The sequence below is a fragment of the Melampsora larici-populina genome (genome assembly GCF_000204055.1).
Source record: "Melampsora larici-populina 98AG31 unplaced genomic scaffold MELLAscaffold_28, whole genome shotgun sequence".
NCBI classification, from domain to species: Eukaryota; Fungi; Basidiomycota; class Pucciniomycetes; order Pucciniales; family Melampsoraceae; genus Melampsora; species Melampsora laricis-populina.
The window spans coordinates 982843-1002996 of record NW_006768792.1 but is presented as its reverse complement, the minus strand read 5'-3'; the positions used below and the strand labels follow the sequence as shown (position 1 = coordinate 1002996).

The 20154-nt window shown below is 41.9% G+C and overlaps 5 protein-coding genes across 5 annotated transcripts; 3 read left to right on the top strand and 2 right to left on the bottom strand.

The window, feature by feature from the left end:
- Nucleotides 1-4756: 4756 nt before the first annotated feature.
- On the top strand, nucleotides 4757-6705 carry MELLADRAFT_88709 (uncharacterized protein; the record flags this gene model as incomplete). Its single annotated transcript, XM_007412032.1, has 7 exons — nucleotides 4757-4775; nucleotides 4901-5004; nucleotides 5091-5100; nucleotides 5262-5508; nucleotides 5560-5710; nucleotides 5779-5994; nucleotides 6070-6705. 7 exons carry the CDS (start codon nucleotides 4757-4759, stop codon nucleotides 6703-6705), a joined length of 1383 nt encoding a protein of 460 aa, XP_007412094.1.
- A 687-nt stretch (nucleotides 6706-7392) lies between these two features.
- Nucleotides 7393-7752, top strand: MELLADRAFT_64770 (uncharacterized protein; the record flags this gene model as incomplete). Its single annotated transcript, XM_007412033.1, has 1 exon — nucleotides 7393-7752. One exon carries the CDS (start codon nucleotides 7393-7395, stop codon nucleotides 7750-7752), a length of 360 nt encoding a protein of 119 aa, XP_007412095.1.
- A 1722-nt stretch (nucleotides 7753-9474) lies between these two features.
- MELLADRAFT_108321 (uncharacterized protein) lies at nucleotides 9475-11161 on the top strand (the record flags this gene model as incomplete). The annotated part of the gene is made up of 4 exons (XM_007412034.1): nucleotides 9475-9495; nucleotides 9615-10374; nucleotides 10557-11059; nucleotides 11120-11161. The coding sequence occupies 4 exons, from the start codon at nucleotides 9475-9477 to the stop codon at nucleotides 11159-11161; spliced, it is 1326 nt and encodes a 441-aa protein (XP_007412096.1).
- A 160-nt stretch (nucleotides 11162-11321) lies between these two features.
- Nucleotides 11322-12489, bottom strand: MELLADRAFT_108320 (uncharacterized protein; the record flags this gene model as incomplete). Its single annotated transcript, XM_007412019.1, has 4 exons — nucleotides 11322-11747; nucleotides 11812-12041; nucleotides 12087-12416; nucleotides 12486-12489. The coding sequence occupies 4 exons, from the start codon at nucleotides 12487-12489 to the stop codon at nucleotides 11322-11324; spliced, it is 990 nt and encodes a 329-aa protein (XP_007412081.1).
- Nucleotides 12490-13075: 586 nt separating this feature from the next.
- On the bottom strand, nucleotides 13076-14926 carry MELLADRAFT_64767 (uncharacterized protein; the record flags this gene model as incomplete). The annotated part of the gene is made up of 7 exons (XM_007412018.1): nucleotides 13076-13103; nucleotides 13131-13208; nucleotides 13311-13536; nucleotides 13602-13887; nucleotides 13962-14296; nucleotides 14352-14434; nucleotides 14499-14926. 7 exons carry the CDS (start codon nucleotides 14924-14926, stop codon nucleotides 13076-13078), a joined length of 1464 nt encoding a protein of 487 aa, XP_007412080.1.
- Nucleotides 14927-20154: the final 5228 nt, after the last annotated feature.

The following is a 20154-nucleotide window of genomic DNA, read 5'->3' as shown; positions in this document are numbered from 1 at the left end:
TCTCATTTAATCCGTCACATTTCTTCCGTCGTTTTGATTGGCTCGATAGAGGGACTGCTCCAGTCGATCGACTGGAGCTGGAGGTGATAGCGTTTGATTGGCTGGGGCAATCTGTGGCTCCAGTCGATTGACTGGAGCTCCAGGTGAGGCCAGTTGATTGGCTGGGGCAATCTGTGGCTCCAGTCGATCGACTGGAGAGGCGGACCACCTAAGGCTAGGTGGTCTGTCTATTAAAGTTTGACCATAAACTGGCGGTGGCCAGATCTAAAGCTGAAGATTTCTTCAGTTGATCGACTGGAAAGATGGACCACCTAAGGCTAGGTAGTCTACCTTTTAAAGTTTGACCATAAGGGTGCAGTGGCCAGGGCCTGTGACCACCCACTCCGCCAGTCTGCAGCTGCAGTCAATCAACTGACGTAATACATCACCCAGCAGGCTAGCGGGTCCATTCCATGATAATATGCTATCAGTAAACTTGTCTTGTGTGGATGTGCAAAGGTGTTATGGTACAGAATCACTTTTGTGTTTAGTTGTTTTGCGTGTATGTGAATTTTGTAGTGTTGAAATTTGATTTTTGAAATTTTTGTGTATCATTTGTGTCAAAGTGCCAACTCAGCGGTCAAATTAAGGGTTGTGGTTTGGGAACCGGTAAGAACTGGCAGAAAGTATGGTTTCATCCCCAATACAGGCGGTTTCAGACCAGTATTTGGGTTGAATCTGATGTTTAATCCAGTTTTGTCAATTTCTGACCCGGGGATTCTGAAATTTCGCTTTTTGAAATTTGATTTGTCACTTTGACACACCTCGCATTCCGTACTACCATTATGAAGTGTGAAGGAGAATAGTTCAGCTTTTGAATGAATCAAAAATTGAGTTTTTTGGAGCAGAATTGCAAAAGTTATTGAAGTTTTTAGACCACAAAATATTGTCTTCATACTCTTGACCCAAATTCCAGGTATTGTTACATGTGAGTTTTTGATGATTTTCAGCGTTTATTGTTAGTACATAAACCAATATCTGCGTGTAAAATACAAAAAAATACTCATCATGACGCCCCAACATCTAGGAACAAGGTGCATATTTTTTCAGATTTTTAGCTCTCTTCACGTTGCCTCAGGACTTTTCTATGTCAGTAGTTTTCTTTACCGCCCGGTAAAGATTACATTTGGTGTAGTGAAATGGAATCCTGGCCCGAATTGAATGTGGAAAGTATTTTACAATTGTTGATGAATTGTTTGTTACAGGGTCAAGTTCGATTATCAATTGTTTTAGAACATGGAAAGATCAGAAGTGGTCAATTTAATGCTTTGCTTTTATCAAAATTTGAATTCAAATTTGATCAAATCGGATTACTCCCAAAGTGAAACGCTTAAAGAACGAACTTGCGTGAGTATATTTCTAAAGCCCAAATACCTGAACTGCCTCAGAACTGATTACTGATGTTCTCACAACTCATAAAGTTTGCTCCAGACGTTTCTCTCACCATGCCTCAATTTCAAAGTCTGGCAGATTCATTGTCAGCCAAGGACAACAATTTCAAATCACCACCCATCAAAAAAAATCACTGAAAGTGCTATTGCTACAAGTTCCAAAGCAGACACATTTTCATCGAGTGGCAGTAGTGGTGGTCACAGTCCCCTTGCACCCATGAAAGATCCCCTTCTCAAGCTTGGCCGCCATTAACAAGGGGAAATGAGAGATCGTAAGCGTCTGCAGTGTAACAAGGTTCGGCGTCGTGAAAACGAGTTAAAAGCTGAGCAGACTTTACTGGCAAAAAAGGCAAAGTCCTGTTATCTAAGGAGGATAACAAATTGAATTGGTCAGGAAATCTTCAAAACGGTGAGGTTCAACCCCAAATTCAAATCAAACGGATGAATCTGCTCAAGCGGGACTACTCGAAACCGGAGCAACTCCTAAAACGCTTGACGCGATCTCCAGCAAACAATGCAGCTCCTCTGGAAGAGCTCACCCAAAAATTGATCTTGACTACCCAGGAGGAAACAACCAGTGCCTCTGCTGAGATCAAAGATGCTACCATGGTGCCTGACTTGACGTTTTTGGCTTTACAATTCGGATTTGAAGCAAAGTCGAATGGGAGAAAGGGGTCAAGAAACTGTTCATGGACTTTGAAGAGGCCTAGGGAAGCCAAGTTGACCCTTGAACACCTATCTTGACAAACTTATCCCTGAAGCGCATGAACAAGCAGAAGAAAGCAAGAAATCGGAAAGCAAGTCAGGGACAAAGGCAACAAACGACCCAAAGAGGCTTGATAACAAGGAGAAGATCATAGATTGTGACTTATCAAATGAATACTCTCATTGTATCACACTGGTGATTCAACTTAGATCTTCAAGCTGAAAGTTGAATTCAATTAAGAACATCATTTAAAGATAAATTCATGCTTTTGCATTAATGTTTTCTCAGTCATATGTTATTAATCACACCTCCATTAGAAGAAGATTTCTAGACCAGGATCATTCCTTTCTCATCCTAACAATCATTCATCAAATACAAATCCTCATTGTTTCAAAGGGACTTTATGTACAGTTCATTTAGGCTGCAATTACACTTCAAAAAAAATCATCCAACTTAATGACAATGAACAATCAATAATGTTTCTTATCTTATTTAGACGCTGACTGTTGATTTACTTCATTTTGAACAATTTACACCCAGCAAGTAAAGTGGGTCATTAAGATGAAGCCCAACACCATTGAATCAGTATGCATTATGACCATGTTTTTGTTTTTCAATAAGATTTGAAAGAAAAGGTTAGGGCATCCAAAACCTTCTTCTTCTAGACCACTTTTGAAGTCTACAAATGAATACAAAATGTATCATGCTTTGTATTGAATGGTTGAGTTCTTCAAAAAAACCTTTACACAGTTTTGCTGTGTTTACATTACCTGACCCATTTGATCCATAGATCTTATCGCATTCTTATAAGTTTGATTTGTTCTCAATGCTGGAAAAGTGTCTAATATCCACCTATTGGCAACTCTTGCACTTGAGGCTATCAATGTTGTGGGCATCAAGTTGTGGGCATTCTACTGTGAACTTGATTTGCCACATTATACAGATCACACACGCATCCGTAAGTCTCCATATGTATAAATAGGTGAAATTGTAATATGTATGAGTGCAGAAGTGTTCAATAAGTTTCTACATTGGATTAACAAAAGGGGGAGATGTGAAAATGATAAGGATATACAAGTGGTATCATAGGTGATTTTGATACATGAGAATCCAGTATTGGTAGTGTGATGATGAGATGTCATAATCAAAGAGAGGAATGAAGAGGAAGTGAGTGGGGGATTGTGGATGAACTTTGGAGTTTTGATACAGATATTGGATCCTCTTAGATTGGTTTGCTAACATGTTGTAAAGTGTTGTATACATTGGTTTTCATGTTGTGGGCGCGGCACAAAAAGCACAAAAAGTCGCGCCTTGGAGCACCCCAAAGCTTTATAATGTGTAGGGGCACGCCCCATAGTTTTTCCATGGGTTTTTGTCAATTCAGCCACCCATCTCCATCAGAAATGCCTGGGGAGGACTCTGAGGAGTGTCCTTCATCTTGGTATTGAAATATTGGTCCAACAGTCTACCTCACTTGGAACTGTTGTCACTTGACAGACAGAGTCTTGTCCAAAAGATGTAAGCAACTCTCTGTAAGATTCTCATGCATATAGAGTTGCAGTCAACTTCCTTTGACCGTGTTATCTCTTGCAATCTACCTTGCAATCAATAACTAGAATTCTTTCAATGGCAACTATGTATCTGCTGGCACTGTGATACTGGCCTCTGCCAACGTAGAAGAATTTTTACTTTTTTTCTGCTTTTTGGGGGGCAAAGGGAGAACCTGACACGCCCCAGTGGCTCCCGCGCCAGTCCAATGGAGATTCTTTGCACCCGCACGCACCCGTTTCAAGAAGGACGCGCCCACAACATGAATTTGTTTCCTAACCGCCACATTGTCCATTCCAAATTTGATTACAATTGCTCTGCAGCATCCTGCTTCTGTTTTAAGTTGAACCTCATTTCTCTTTCTTCACATTGAAAATGCATCAAGTTGAGATTTCATTGATAACCTTCCTTTATCCAATAGATATGATTCAATTATGGAAATTGCATATCATCTCTCATAATATACACAGTTCATTAAGGTATGAAAGAAATGCATGGCATGGCATCTGGCTTATTGAAATCCTCTGTGTAATCAGACTGTACTTGATGCATAAGTTCTTTTGAAATGACAGTAAATGACATGTAGAATTAACCCAGAGATTTGCATGTTCCAGTACCGTTTCCAGCTTGACTGCGGGGTGGCCCATCCGCCCAATACCTTGTGATTATCAAGAACCCGGTTATACCAACACCCACAGATTTCGGAACTGTTACAGATCATATAGTGGATAAATGAATTGTACTGTCAATGTAACTCACACGTGACACGGCCTATCTTGCTTACATTCTGCAATTTTTCTAAATCTGAAACCTTTGTAACCAGCTTCCGGCATTCACGTGATCATTGGTGTCCGTGGATGGAAGCCCGCCGGGAATTGGTGGCAATGCTCACAACTTATATTGGCATCTGGTGTCACTTCAACCCATAACTCACTCTAGAAGGAGTATTTTTGAGAAATTGTTTTTATATCAATACAGTATGACACTGGTTGTCATTGTTAGATTGATTGTCATAAAAATTAAACAAAGGAGTATATAACTGGGAGTAGCTTGGTGTTTGTGCATCAACATCATGACAGCCATGATCAGTTGTGAGCAGTTATTGTGCAAAATTGATAAGAGTGCAAGAAATGCAATTTGAGTCTGTGCTTGAGTACGCAATTCAAAAACAGTGCATATGAGAAAACTACTCTGGCCTTTTACTTTTGGCCAATAGTATCCAGTGGTGGAGAAAGTCCTATCACTGGATACGTTCCGTTTCTGCCCTTAGATCTAGTTTTAGATCTCAAGTTAGAACTTTTTGGGATTTTTTTCCTCAAAGTCCGTCAATAGTCCAAGTAGCTCAACCTCACCACCTCCCACCAGGCTCACCACAACTCTACCAGGCTTACCCGTTCACCAGTAAGTCCACCACAGGTGAGAAGCCCACCAAAACCCAACCACAACCCCACCAGCGCACCACTTTTACCCGGCCCCGGCCACTGTACCCCCTCACACTGTTTCCTTCTTCTCACGACCGTTTCCTTGTCCAGCCCCCTATTAACACACATCACCCTTTCACAATCCACCCAAACCAGTCGTTTCCATGCAAGCACCAACTACCAGCAACACACCTTCTTCTCTAATGCTACCACCAACACCCATATCGACTCTGCCCGATCCTAATCCAATGGTCACTGAGCCTTTTGAACATCACAAACAACTTGACAACCTTGTCAAAGAGTTTGCCCCACATCAAGGGTACGCTATCATTGTCGGTCACTCTGGACGAGATCCGTACCTCTACTGCAAATACGACTGCCATTGTGGAGGAAAACCTGCCAAGTGAAAGGGCCAAACTGATTTGAACGAGTGTGATCCACTGAAGAAGACCAGATCAATCAAGATCGGATGCCCCTTCAAGATGAAAGCTACTTTCCACAAAGAACGACACACCTGGACTCTCCATCACCAGAACACATATCACAATCATGGGCCAATGGAAATGGAAATTCCAGACATCACATCCAGAATTGCACCAACCTCTGTGAGTCCAGTACTTTTTTAATACTGTACATTTTGGGTGAGCTGACAACTCGTCTTCAGTTTCCAAAGGCAGAGCAAACACTTGATCTAGATCCGAGTCACAAACCGACTAATGTACTTCTAGACACTAGCCTTCAATCACAACTGCTATCAATCAGTAACCGTATCCTATCAATGACGGCCTCTCAAGAAGATGAGATTATACAATCAATCCACAAACTACTTGATGCGGTATGTAATGTACCTGAAGATAAGATTCCCACCAATCTTCCTGACCCCCATCAAGTAAGTCTGCTTCATCAGCCTAGTCAGCATTTGATTTTTATCCACTAACCAAAACCAAACTTTGAATAAAAACAGGACGCTGCTATACAACTTTTAGACGACTTAGAACAATTCAACAAACTCATTCAATTTCAATCTCCCTTGCATGTTAAAGATAACATTACCAGTATTATGTATCGCCAGGAACCAGAAAAATCTCCTACTTGGCCCAGCAGTATTGATATTGATGCTTTCAACATCACAGTTATGAACGACCAGCCACTTATGAATGATCAGCCCTCCTTTGATTCAATAGACTCTTTTCTTCTTGAAGATCTCCTCCAACTTTCTCTACAACCAAGCGTTCAGACCAATTGCCAGGTTCTTGATGCGACACCTGAAATCGATGTTAATAGTGCTGCCAAACATCATGAACCTTCCTCTCATGACCATGCAAGAAACATTGATCAGGAGGCCTCTGTCCCCAGCACGCTACCCAGCTCATCATTCAACAAAGTTCCAATTCCACCCCACCCGGTTTGCGATACATTGCAAGTTCCAATACCACAGGCCAGAACCACCAGATCCACTATCAAGAAAACTGCAAGTGTATCACCCCGTCGAACCCGTAGTAAAGTCTATCTAGTTACAGGAGTCGCAGCGCAGAGTGGTGTCAAAAGAACTCAAATTTCTAGAACCTGCAGCACTCCCAGTGCAAAGAAACACAAATGATGCGTAGATTCTCATATATGTTGCTAAATATAACCTACCGAGTTATGCTCATGTCCAAATGCTCGCTTTATGTATTGATAAGTGAAATGAAACAAGTTGTATTGATGCAATGAAAAAGTCTGCCTCATTATTTCGTGATTGTTATTTCATGAACGAGACAAAATGTTTGTAATTCCTGGGAAACACACATTGAGAAACAAGTCTGCCTCATTATTTCATGAATGAGACAAAATGTTTGTAATTCCTGGGAAACACACATTGAGATTGTTCAATCACAGGTCAGAGTTTGACATTTGACATCATATTCTCAACTTTAATTCAGAAGTAGAATGAATCAAGTGAAGTGAATCAACTAAAATGAAATGATTCAGTAAGACAAACCAATTCACAGCAGTCGGTAGCTAGTAACGTGCAGAGTGAGTCTCACAAAATAAAGAAGCGCAGTACGACAAATTCATGAATAGGTGATTTCCAATTTGATTCAGTAAAACAAACCAATTCACAGCTGTGATTTTCCATTCCAAGGAGGCTAATATTTGAAAAGATTAAGACACCTGTAAGCATACAGATCTGTAGGTGCAAACCTAATTCATCTGTGACTTGACAGATTTAAACAGAAATAAACTTTTTCATTTGGCACAGTTAATCTTTCACCTTCTTGCATTACATTTTCCCCATATTTCAATCATGGCTCCAAAACCAACACCTTACAAACCTCTCAACAAGCGGAAGCGGCCAGCCACTGACCTGCAGGCCACCTTTTGGAAGCAAGAGGATAAAGATGCCAAGGAAATGAACAAAGTGCGTACACAAACTTCGGATACTCAGGCTTTGGGCATCGGGACAGATGGATCAGCAGCACCTCACGAAGACAATGTTGACAACTTTGAAGAACATGGAATAGATGATAGGAATGAAACCGGATATACACATAACAATGATCATTGGGAAGATATTGATGAAGATGAAAGAATACCATTTAATGAACTTTCTGAAGAGGAGCGACGAATTATTTTGGAACTCAACTCAAACCTGTACCAAGCCTGAAGGCTTGCATACAAAGCGAAATGGGCCAGCGCTGTTCAGGAAATGGTTGATGCATATATCATTGCTCAAAAAAAAACTAGCAATTGGGGAGATGTCGTAATTTGGAATCATGATTTTAAAGTACCATGTCATTGTGCAGTGTCCTCACGCGTGGTAACCTTAGTAGACATACACAGTAAGTATGTATATACTCTATCAGGAAGACAAAAACTCCCACTAACAAGATTCGTAGCTCGCAGGAAACTATCTATAAGCTTCTGTAAATGCCTTCCGGACGTGGTCAGGCTCATTCAGATGGGGTACTTTCCTGCCTCTCCATCTCTTCCTTGCGCAGCTTTTTCAATCCGGCTGCTGCTGTTCCAACACATTATATGGAAATATTGTAGTGTTCGAATGCTCGGGTTCTCACAGGCTCTTGATGAATACCTTGACGCCAAAAACCCACTCATGCTGAGTACAAAGACTGGTCAGGTAAGTTTCGAATTGTTCAACCAACTTGACATTTTGAATCTGATCAATATTATCACTTACTTGTGCATGTTTCAGCCACGTCAATGGCGAAAGCCACTGACATATGCAGTTCGAGCCCATTGACAAGTTCTCAGTTTGATTCGACAGAAAGAGCTTGAATTACTGCAATTATCACAACTCGATCAGCTCGCCAGCAACTGCCCACGTTGCTTTGGTCCGCCAGTGGACAAAACTCCAAACCCGGACAAACCACACATCATATTATGTATAGACGGGAACTTCCAACATAAACGTCACTTAGCTGCTAGCCACAAAATCCCTGGTCATAATCATGAACCGCAGGAGCTTTTCATGGATCCAGAGCGAGTGGAAAAAATGGCAGTGGAAATGGCAGGCGGTGGCACGCGCAATCCACAACTAGATGAACTGGTGGTAAGTCATCAATCATTTCTAATAAAGGCTCAATACCAATGGTCAGGGTAAACCCAATCTATTTCTATGTAGGATCCTTGTACCGATAAACACACCACAGCGGACGATGTTAGGGGAAAGAAATCATTCCCAGGTATGGATGAGACAGGATTGGTGGTCATGGCATGTCGCCATGATCACATCATTAGATTTGTGAACTTGGTACAAAGTGGAGAAAAGCCCGTATCAATCTTTTTTTTCATGTTGGTTCACGCTATTGACAGAACTTTACATTTTGATAACACAGGAGTCACTTCGCACTGGCCCTCATTGACTGGATCCTGGAAGTCACTTCTGATCATCCGGATGGTGAACGAAGAGTTGGCATACTTTATGATATAGGTTGTAACATTGCGAAGGGGGTCAGGAATGTGATTTGATACATTGTTTCTAAAAAAAACAGTATATGGGCTGACCAAGTCTCCAACATACATAGCGAAAACAATTTGCTGCTGAGCGCGCTGCTGGACGACTAAAGTTTGGCACCAGTGTCTTCCACGCTTATGTGCTTGATTGGCTGTGCCAATTAGACTACAACCCCCGGCTCAACAAGGGTTGGGGCCTCTTGGACGGCGAAGGATGTGAGCGTGTGTGGTTGGACATCAGAGTATTGGTTGCAATGCTTTGATACGCAACCAAACAAAATCGACTGGTATCACTGAATGAACGTGGCCTCCATCACAATGAGAAGGCGCTGTTCAGAATGAGTAGGCAATTTGTATTGTGTTCTCATGAGGGCAAGCAATTGATCTCCCACTTTCGCACCAACCAGTGTCAGGGATGCTCTCCTGGACCACGAATGTAGAGAAGAGGCTTGTAAAAGCCTCGGAAACATTAACTGATTTGGCCAAATCGAATCCTAAGTACAGCACGACTTTCTTTGAACAACAATATACCTTCAAATTCCCTCTGCCGGACAGATCATCCGAAAACAACTTGACAAGGCCAAACTTGAAGGAATCTATCCTGAAGACCAACCATCGGCGCTCCCTCATCTTGTGCCAGACACCGATGCTCTAACAGAATGCCCTGAAGATGAATCATCTGAACCTAGCTCTGATAGACGGATGTCTTACCCACGAGCTGCCAAATCTCAGACCAGCACTACAACTATTCTTTCACACCCTACGACAACTAATAGATCAGATGCTTCTGATAGCTCTTCCAGTACCATTCTTGGTGCTCATGGCCCAGCTCTCACTCCGCATGAACTCAAACTTATTCACATATCAATTGAACAAGCAATAACCCCCTCCTGGCTTCCTGTAGTACCTTCGCTCTTTGGGACCACTGTGCATGGCAGTGTAAAAGCTGTCCAATGGCTTGTTTTGTACACAGTTTACATGGTATTCTCTTTAATACCGTATCATGCAAATGCTGAGCCAAATTCCGATTCTCAGAAGATCCACACAGCGATACTTCTTGCCACACAGATTATCAATATTTCTGTGTCCCGAGTCATGAGTGAGGAGGATATCCAATCTCTTGGATTGCTACTTAAAACCTACCGTCAACATCTTCAAACCGTATGGCCTAACATCAAGTCTAAACCCAATCTGCATTTTGCCCAGCACCTACCCAATCAGTGTCGCCGCCTTGGACCCCCACCATACACTGCTGCTTGGGTAGGAGAACGCCTGATTGGTACACTTGTCCAAACACCAAAGAACTTTTGTGCAGGTATGGTTTTTGGTCTTTCTAATTGGTCTTTCCAATTGATCCACTGTTGACACTAATTCTGCTCTTTTCACACCGAATGGATAACATCTTTCTAGGGATCTTGGGTAAGACTTTGATCCGCGCACATACCCAGCGAGGACTGTTTCAAAATCTCCTGAGTCACCATACTTCTTTACATACAGCCAATCTTTCTATCACCTCACGAAATAGTGCAACCAGATGGAAGGAGTTTTCTCCACCTGGTGATGTACTACATGCGGTCAAGGAGCTTCTACAATCAAATTCGAGCGTCAGCAGTGCCAGTATTGATTTGATGTCAACATCCTTGTGGAGACATAGTGGCAAGTCTTATAGTATAAGCTCACGCCACTTAGGTAACAGCTATATCGAGTATCACATCAATGGGAAGCGTGGCTTTGGGTCAATTGAACATATAGTTCGTCTAGTTAGTGATAGCTTACCAATATTCGTTGTACAGGCTTTCTTGCCTCTTCAGCCATCCGATCAAATTCAAAACCCTTATCACCTATCGCCTCACCTCAAAGCTGATTTGATGTATGAACAAACTGAGCGAAGATGTCTTTACCTCCAAAGTATGTTTGGTCATTGCGCAGCAATCAAAAATCCAGCCGGTACGTTTGCTATCAATAAACCAACAGTTCAACTAATTGGTCTCCGAAGCATGGTGAGTAATGACCATTACATACCCATAAAATGATGTTGAGCTTATAATTGAATTTGATAGGGCATCTGGGACATGGCTTCGTCGGGATTTGGTGAAATTTAGGCCTTTTTATATTTTATAATACATACATAATCACTACGTAGATTGACTTCAAAATATTTGTATTTACAGCTTAACCAAGTTGGATATCTTGAACAGACAAATAAAGAAACTGATCATATTGAAACTTTTACATGAATACATATGTGCCAAACTAATGCTATCATTCAAGTAACTCATTGATTACTGATGGTAGAGAAGCCAAAAGTGATGATGGAGCCTTCATATCCAATGAGTCTCTCTGTTCATCAGTCAAGGCAGAGATAAAGAGAGGATCATAACAGTTTGATGGCAAACCACGACACACAGCAGCGGCGGGATTGACCGATGCTGCTTCAAGTCGGCATTGATCAAATCTTTGACTTGCCAAAAGAAGGGTACTTGTCTCCGACTTGTATTTGAAAGAAACACGATCGATTTGATGTAGAAGGCTTGTGTATTGTACGCTGCGCCACACCAATCCTTTAGTAGGATGTTGGATTGCATCGGGTTCCCATTCAGTGTCGGAACAACAATCAGAGCTCGGAAGAAGATCTGAAGCTTCTGGACATAGATGACGATCCACTGTCTCTTTTCGATAAGTAAATAACTGATGAAAGAAACAGAGATTCAGTATCAGTTTGAAACCAATAGATAAAAGTACATAAACTGACCTGTCTCTTTTTTCGCTCTCGTTCTCTGAGTAATAATTTTTCAGGCCTGCGGCGACCAATACGGATCTCTTGAGAACGCCCTTGCATCCATCGGAGCACTAGCCCAATGCAAATAGGTACAGTGGCATAGGTGGGATCAATACCTTTTCTTTTGAAGGCGCCTTGACTTTTTGCGTAGAGCCAATGTTTCACTATAAAGAGGGCCATTGTACGATTCCAGAGGCTGCTATCTAAGTTGTCCCAATTGAATGTAAATCACAGAACCCCGTGATTACTCAAATCAAGAAGAAAAAGTTCTTTAAATTTGGCAAGATCTTCCGCCGTGCCGTCAGTTGGAACCGTTTGTGATTGAAACACTTGGTGATCTGATAGTAAGTTGGATTGTTTAGGTGCACGTAATTGGCCAAGCTCTTCGTGATTTGGTTTCATTGGATACACTGGGTTTTCCTTCGTAAATCCCAGGAGAAGCCTTGTGAATGCAGCAATCGAGTGACTGATCCTGGCATTGGCCTTTGGAAGAGTCTGGGCAACTGAGGCATTTGATTCCTTCAGCGATCTAACTGGAACTCCCTTCTTCCAATTGTTCGATGGCTTCAATCCTCCGGCTTGGAGAGAACAATAGATTGCGTTAAAATCCAAGCAATAGGCTGGTGGACAAGGAAAGTTTCACTCACCCATTTTGGATTTGCTCAGATCAATCTAAGGATATTTGGCAGTAACGATAAAATCTAAGAGGACTGAAGTAGTCGCTCGCATGAATCACATATCATGTAAGGTGCTTGATTGTAGATTCTTTGTGATTTGCGATTGAGCGATTCAAAAGAACCTTTCATCAAAGGAGTACAAGCAAATTATCTAAAGACCATTTGTAAAAGGATAATACATCGGGATAAACCCCACTGAGAGTGTTAAAAGTCCCTCTGAACAAAGCTCAAACATGATGAAAGGGACAAATCAACAGCTGAGCTATGAAGAAACCTGGATGAATCATAAATTGATCAAGAAAACCTGGTTTGCTCGCGTCGACGCATCAACAGGAAACGGGCTTGGTGTGAGCTGATGGTTTTCTAACCCATTACAAATGTTCATGACAACATAGACCTTGATATGAAATTTAATGAATTTGTAATTTTTGTGCATTGAAATTTTGCGTTGGTTGAGAGAAAGTCACCCCACACTTAGAGAAATCCTCACTTGGACAATTTTGGGTGTTCACAAAGGTAACATGTGTAATAATTGGTTTGGAGAGAGATCTTGACTGCGACTAGCAATAATCATAAATAATGATTAGCCTACAACAAAGAGGTAGTAACACACACATTGTAAAAACAAGACCCAAACCAATAATAGCAATTGATTTGGTTGGACATGTTTTATGATAACCATGGTAAGGAAAGCTAAGTGGTTAAGTGTTCTAGGTCATGAAATCTTGCAGTTGTAAAATTGTAACTTAGCCGTTTGTTGCAGTTGTGGTTGCAGTTGCCACGTGTATGGAATACCTTCCTTCTTCAATATCTTCACTCCAGGTTTTGACCTGTTTGTCGGTCAGACGTCCGCCTTTGGCTCCTAGAGTAAGCATCTCCTGAGTCACCTGCAAGTCAGTGGCTTGACGGACGGCCAACTGAACGCCTTGGTAACACCGGCCTGCTATAGTTTTGTGTGGGTTGGGGGTCTTTGGATAGACGTCGTGCTTTGGTCCCTGAGGCGTATGCGGCAAATTCTTCCCTAAACAAAATGAGTCAGTTGGATGAAAGATGAGTTTGAGGACTAAGTTATGGAATATCACTTACTTATCTCGTTATTCAGCAAGTTGGTGAGCTTTGTCCTCATTGTGACTTGAGGTGTTTTGTTGTTTTGATTAGTGGATTTTTGGGTTTCAGTGAACTTGATTTGGGCTGCAGTGGACCCAATGGCAAAGTCTCTAGCAAGGTGATGAGTTCTCTTGGTGTATTCAGCCCATCGAGGGCTCGTAGTATATTCTGGATTCCACATAGGGTTTTCGAGCTTGGTCTTTGGATTCCAGCTGGCTACCAGAAGGTGCGAATGAATGCCAAATCTTTTGAAGATACTTTGGAGCTACATGAAATTTGGAGTCATATGTAAGTGGCTTTGACTTTTCATGGCAAAAAGGTTTTGGAAAGGCTGCTTACCTGGGTGGCTACCTTTCCAATCTCTTTGCGACCCCTCTTTTCGATAACAGCAAGAGATTTTGCTATTGTCTGACCCAGTACCCCACTTTGGAGATATTTGGATACCTTATCGAGATTAGCAAGACGGGTGAAATGGTGCATATACTGGGTTATCTCTTGATCCGTTGCACGTTCTTCTTCGGAAACCGGTGTGGCGATGTTTGTGAAATGCGCGTAGGCCAGCTTTTCAAAAAGTTTTGGCTGAAACGTCTCTGACTCAGTCTCTGTCAGTTCTGTCCATTTACGACAGTTTTGATTATGTTCGGCAAAGCCGTCGGATTGTCCCCCTGCAGGCACTGAAATTAGAAGTGCATTAGTATTAGGCTATGTTGTGATATGATACACACTTACTTGAGATTTGCACCGTGTTGGCCAAGCTGTAGCTCATCCATGTGGTGTAGCCATTGCGGTCGCGTGATATAAGGCCTTCGAATCTGTGAAGATACAATAATGGTTAAAAGACGGTGACAAATAGCTACCAGAAGGAACAAAGCTGACAGTGCAGATTCCAGAGTTGCGAGGCTGGTGTTGCCAACCAAAGATAGGCTCATCTTGTCCATCGTGTAGTAACCCTGAAGTGCCTGAGCCTCGCCTAAGATAGCTGATGGGGGTCGATTTTGAGTTTTTCTTTTTGGATCATTCAACATCCTCTCAAGGGCAGGCCGTCCAAGCTCTTTACCAACAGTGGAATAGTTATGAAGGGTTAGTTGTGTGTGATTTGGATTGCGAGTTGAAGCTGTGCCAGTTGGTTGTGGGCTTGTGTTTGAATTAGTGTTTGTTGAACAATCAGGTCGACTTGAGTTGTTGGTTGGAGGATGTTGGCTAGATGTAGATAAGTCAACAGGGTTTCTTGAGTTGTCCTCTGAATCTTGTTCTTCAAGTCGCAGGTCCGGTTGATAATCATCGTTGTCTTCTGAGTCGTCCATTGCTCGCTCGGCAGCAGTGAAAGATTCTTTGCCACTGCGTCGTTTGTAACTTGGTTTGTGGGAGGTTGTAGATCTCTTGGGTGGTGGACGTTGTAGTATTTAAAGCTCAACAAGAGCTTTACAACACCTAAGAAGGGATAATCTACTACGTGTAATATAGTAGAAGTTGCCTAAAGACTGCCTTCTTCAAAGAAATCAGCACAAGGGCACTTGCTGACCACTTTGTGATAACAGAGAAATAGATAAAGCACCAGAGAACATAAAGCAATACTGTTGTAAGTATTATTCCCAGATTTTAAGCGCAAAAAAAGTCACACACTATGTTTATTACTAGCAATACTGTTGTAAGTATTATTCCCAAATTTGACTTGTAGTCTTTAACACACGTAAATAAATTTCTCCTTGCTTTGAAGGGGCGGATTTAAGTGATCTTAGTACAAATATAGTAAATAAATGATGATTTATAACACTACAACAAAGGTATAAAATGCAGAAAAGGGCGCTACAATCCTAAAATCATGCAGGAGTACTTATATCCACATGTAACAACTTTTAAAACAGTCAACAGCTTCAAAAACCAATCAAATCCGCCTAAATAACCCTAAAAACCATGTAATGACGCAATGTAATGATCTTGTTACTAATGTATGATGTAATTTTCACAGCCAAAAGTGATCAATGACGCAATAATATGATGTACAGCACTTCTTATGATGAATACAGATGATTTTTTCCTTGTAAACTAGCTGAAAACCAATTTTTGAGATTACGAATTTTTTCAGATGTGCTCCAATTTTTGATTACTAAAGTGCATCTTGTAGCCCACGTGTTACTGATCATTTCTAACACCTACATGACCTACTTCTGATGAGTGATGAGTAAGATATTGAGTTGTGAAGTTAAGGTTTTTGGTGTTACATGTTGACTTGTGACTGTAAATTCGAGATTCACACCAATTTCTTATTGGCCTTATAACTTTTTACATACACCTCCGTTACTAATGATTTAAAGATTGTACATTATGTAATCCACTCTTCTGCGTTGAATGAGCCATCTACCAACTTTATCTGACGTCATTTGACGTATGTAATTAGCTGAAAACCTCCATTTTGCACGAAATTCACCCATTTTCTTCACTTTTCACAGCTACTACTCTCTTTTTCTTGCTCATGTAATATGACATCATCTTCTATAACCTTAAAAATCCCGAAAAATCCTCTTGGCAACCTTAATTTCCACTACTACCACCATTACATATGTAAACTACACGCATAACCCTTGTTTACCAACTTCGAAAAAATGCCTTTTGCCTAATAACTTTTGTTCCTCCTTATCAACCTTCAAGATTAAAATTGTCATAGTATAATATAATGTTGTCCTTTCATATTCTAACCTCATAATACCCATAACTTCATTTTAAATAAGCTAAAAACCATTTTCCAACTTTTACACCTATATTTTCAAATTTTTCTTATCTTTTCTTTTTCTGTCTTTTTGTAATAACTTTGTAAGTAAACTATGTTGATCTTAATAATAATTTTGAAATAAGATGACATAATAATGATCTAATAAGTATACATAAGCCTCTAAGAGCTTCAATTGATCTGAAAACCTGAATTTCGAATTCTCTGCTATATTGAAGTTTGCTAATAAATTGGTAAAGTAAAGATGATTAATTTTCTTGCTTGATATCATAAATAGATCACCACACCGTTTGGTGGGTTTACGCTTGCCTGTAGGCATGGTGAAGTAGGAGATCGGTGAGGAAGGGTGGCAGGATGGGGTAGTGAGGGGAGGGAGGGCGAGCTACTGGTGGAAAAGAGTGGATGAAGCTGGTGGACAAAGGGTAGCTTAAGTATGTACAGTGGTGAGCTGGGGAACTGGTGAAACTCTGGTGTACAAATGGTGGGGATGGTGAGGTGGTTTGCTAGTGGTAGGGTTATGGTAAGCTTGCCACATGTGGTGGACTGAATGGTGGAATGGTGAGTGTGGTAGGGTTGTGGTGAGCCTGGTGGGATGGTGGTGAGGTTTAGGTACTTGAACTATTGACAGACTTTGAGGAAAAAAATCTCAAAAAGTTCTAACTTGAGATGTAAAACTAGATATAAGGGCAGAAACGGAACGTATCCAGTGATAGGACTTTCTCTACCACTGGATACTATTGGCCAAAAGTAAAAGGCCAGAGTAGCCCATTTGTGCAAGCGCTTGATGGATTCCTTGATGGGTTCAATCCCTTCATTCTTACCAAAAATGACCAGGTCAGTCTGATGTTATCAGTTTAATCAAGCCTCAGGAAGCAAAAGGATTCAAACCTTGACTAATGCTATTCACTTCAGCCTCGGCAATGGCACACACCATTCACTTGGGCAGTCAACACCTATCGACTCTTGCTGGCAATGACAGAAGCCGTGATTGATGAACAACTTTGCCTCACCGCCCTGGACAAAGTTGCTGAAAACTGTCCTTGATGCTTTGGGCCACCAATTCCACTTGAATCGCAAGCCTCAGAACCGGATATAGTAGTATGCATGGATGGTAATTTTCAGCATCAACGTCACATAGCTGCAGGAACTAAAGCAGGGAAAGTAGCTACCAAGATTCCACCACTGTTTCTACCGGACGAGACAGTGAAACAAGTGGAGGCCCGGCTGAACGGCCTACCTGAGGATGAGTTCGTGAGAAACTCTTTGAACTGTTCATTCATATCAACTTGTAGCTTTCTCTTTACAAGCTGACGTTTGCTCATTTGTATCCAGCAAGCTTGTGCAGCTCAACATACTGCAGCGAATGATACTCGCGGTAAAGGCCATTGGGGAGGTTGTGACAAGACAGGTCTAATGGCGATGGTGTGCCGTCACAACCACTCTCTCCGCTTTGCTAACATTGTGCAAAGTGGTTAAAAGTAAGTTTTTTCTCTGGGTTCCTTTTTCAATATAGATTAATAACTGAACATGGGATCGATCAGGCTACACTTTAGCTACAGTTTGATTCAATGGATACTAGACTTGACCCGGAACCATGGACTCACTCCTCGCCGAGTTGCCTTTTTGTACGACATTGGATGTACAATGCTTGCTGGAATAGAGAATGTAAGGTTTATTGTGGCCAAACATTCATAATCGTACTAAAAGCACGGTTCGACAGCGTGGAATGTTTGCAGACAAACAGGCCCACGGGCGACTCAAATTTGGCACAAGCGTATTCCACGCGTATGTGCATCGGTGGTCTTGCCCGCTGCGCTGGAATCCCCGTCTTAATCTAGGGTTTGGACTTTCTGATGGTGAAGGAAGCGAGAGGGTGTGGTCTGGCCTGGATTCCCTCATACCTCCACTCAGGTACGCCACCGCACAACACCGGGTGAACATGATCCACATGCGTTCAGCTCATGTCAATTCACGTCTGTGTCATGAAGCGGGTATGCAAATGTTCCTGAATATTTGTATCCATACACATCATCCCACTGACCATCCCCTGCTGTTCGATGTATCACAGTTTATCATCTAATAAGGAAGAAAACTGAGGCTAAGAAGCGCCTTGAAGAGGCTTCAGAGACCCTTAGGATGCTATCGACCCCGGGCGAGGGGTGCCCTGGACGCGATTCTGCCTATTTTGAGGCCAAGTGGATGGCTCAACGAACGCGACAGCTAGATGCAATGACTGAGAGACAGCAAGCAAAAAGAGACAAGATAGCTCTGTTACTCGGTCTGGAGGAAGGCCTTCATGTTACTCTGTAAGTGCAGCCTAGCAGCTTACTAACAGTTGGTCTCATAATAGACATAATCTGACCCATGAATTTGGGTGCATGAAACGCTTGACTCGCCTTCATGGAAGATACTGATAGAAGAGCAAGAACCCAAGCTGAACGAAATGAGCTGCTGGCCCTTCCTAGGACTGTGGCTGATATTGAAGACCGTATTGATGCTGTTGCGATTCAGCTTGGGGGTGCTGAGTTTCGAAACATTTTGGGTGCCCAAAGTACGTCTCCATCGGCCTTCATGAGATGAGATCATTGATGCTAACATGTCTGAATTACCTCCAGAGAATCAAAAAACCGCACTTGTAGCGCTGTCTGTTGCGCGGGGGTGCTTGTATGAAGCAAAAGTTGGTGTAATTGAATCAAGGCTACAGCGTCATCGCAGCTCAGGTGACAAACAATTGTACGTATTTATCCAGACCCAACCTGACGCATATGCCATTTCTGCCACCAGGAACGAGAGTACAGCAGCAGCACGCACGCCAGTGTAGAGATAAATTGAGAGATCTACGGACCAAATACAACACTTACGAGTGATGTGTTCTCAAGTATCACACAGATTACCCAACAAGTGAGCGTGTGGAACTGCCAGACTTTGAAACAGTTGAATCAATGGAGACAAATGATCCCTTATGGGACTGCGGCAAAAACGAGGTACAAGAGGGTGACGAGGCGGAAAAAGGCCGCATTCGCCAAGGAATTCAAGCCTTCTTGGCCCATAGGTCAGCTAAAGAAGAGCTGCATCGTATCGCACAGGAAGCTCGCCAAATGATGAGTTGGTCCATTGAGTATCATGGTCGAATTATGACACTCAAGAACAGTCTTGATCAAGGTAATTGCGTTGTTACTGTGACTTATGTATATGATTGCACTTCAGGTTGATTGTTTTAATTGCGACTTGTATCCAGAGGATACTCCTGCAGAGAAGACTCAGAAGATGGCCCCCTTTACAGGATTGTGGCTGGTCGGGCTTGTCAGTTGTGGAAGAATTGTCAAAATCTCAAAAATCAGCTAGAAGATACTCGTTGTGAATTGCCTGGCTGCGACCAAGTGGATAGAACGTTAGAACAGGGTTGGAGTAAGGTTTGTGATTGGGTAATTGCAGAAAGGGCTCAGTTGACGCCGGAGGTGATGGGGGAGGAGCCTGATTTTTATGAGGAGCGGGAGGACCACATTTATGAACTATTTTATGACATGAATGGTAATGAGATATGGCAAGACTAATGCTTTGTGCTTTTTCATGTAATTATTTTTGTTGACTTATATAACCGATTGTTTGCTATGAATTTGATATCTATTACGGTCGAATCTCAATCTTTATACTGTACATATGAGTTTCTAGATCACCTATGGAATCAATGATAGATAATCAGATGCCAGGATACTGGATCTCCAATGAACACGTGAGGCAGGCCAAGTGTGACATTCCTCTATATTGCTAATGTTATTTCAAGACATAAGACTACGAATATGT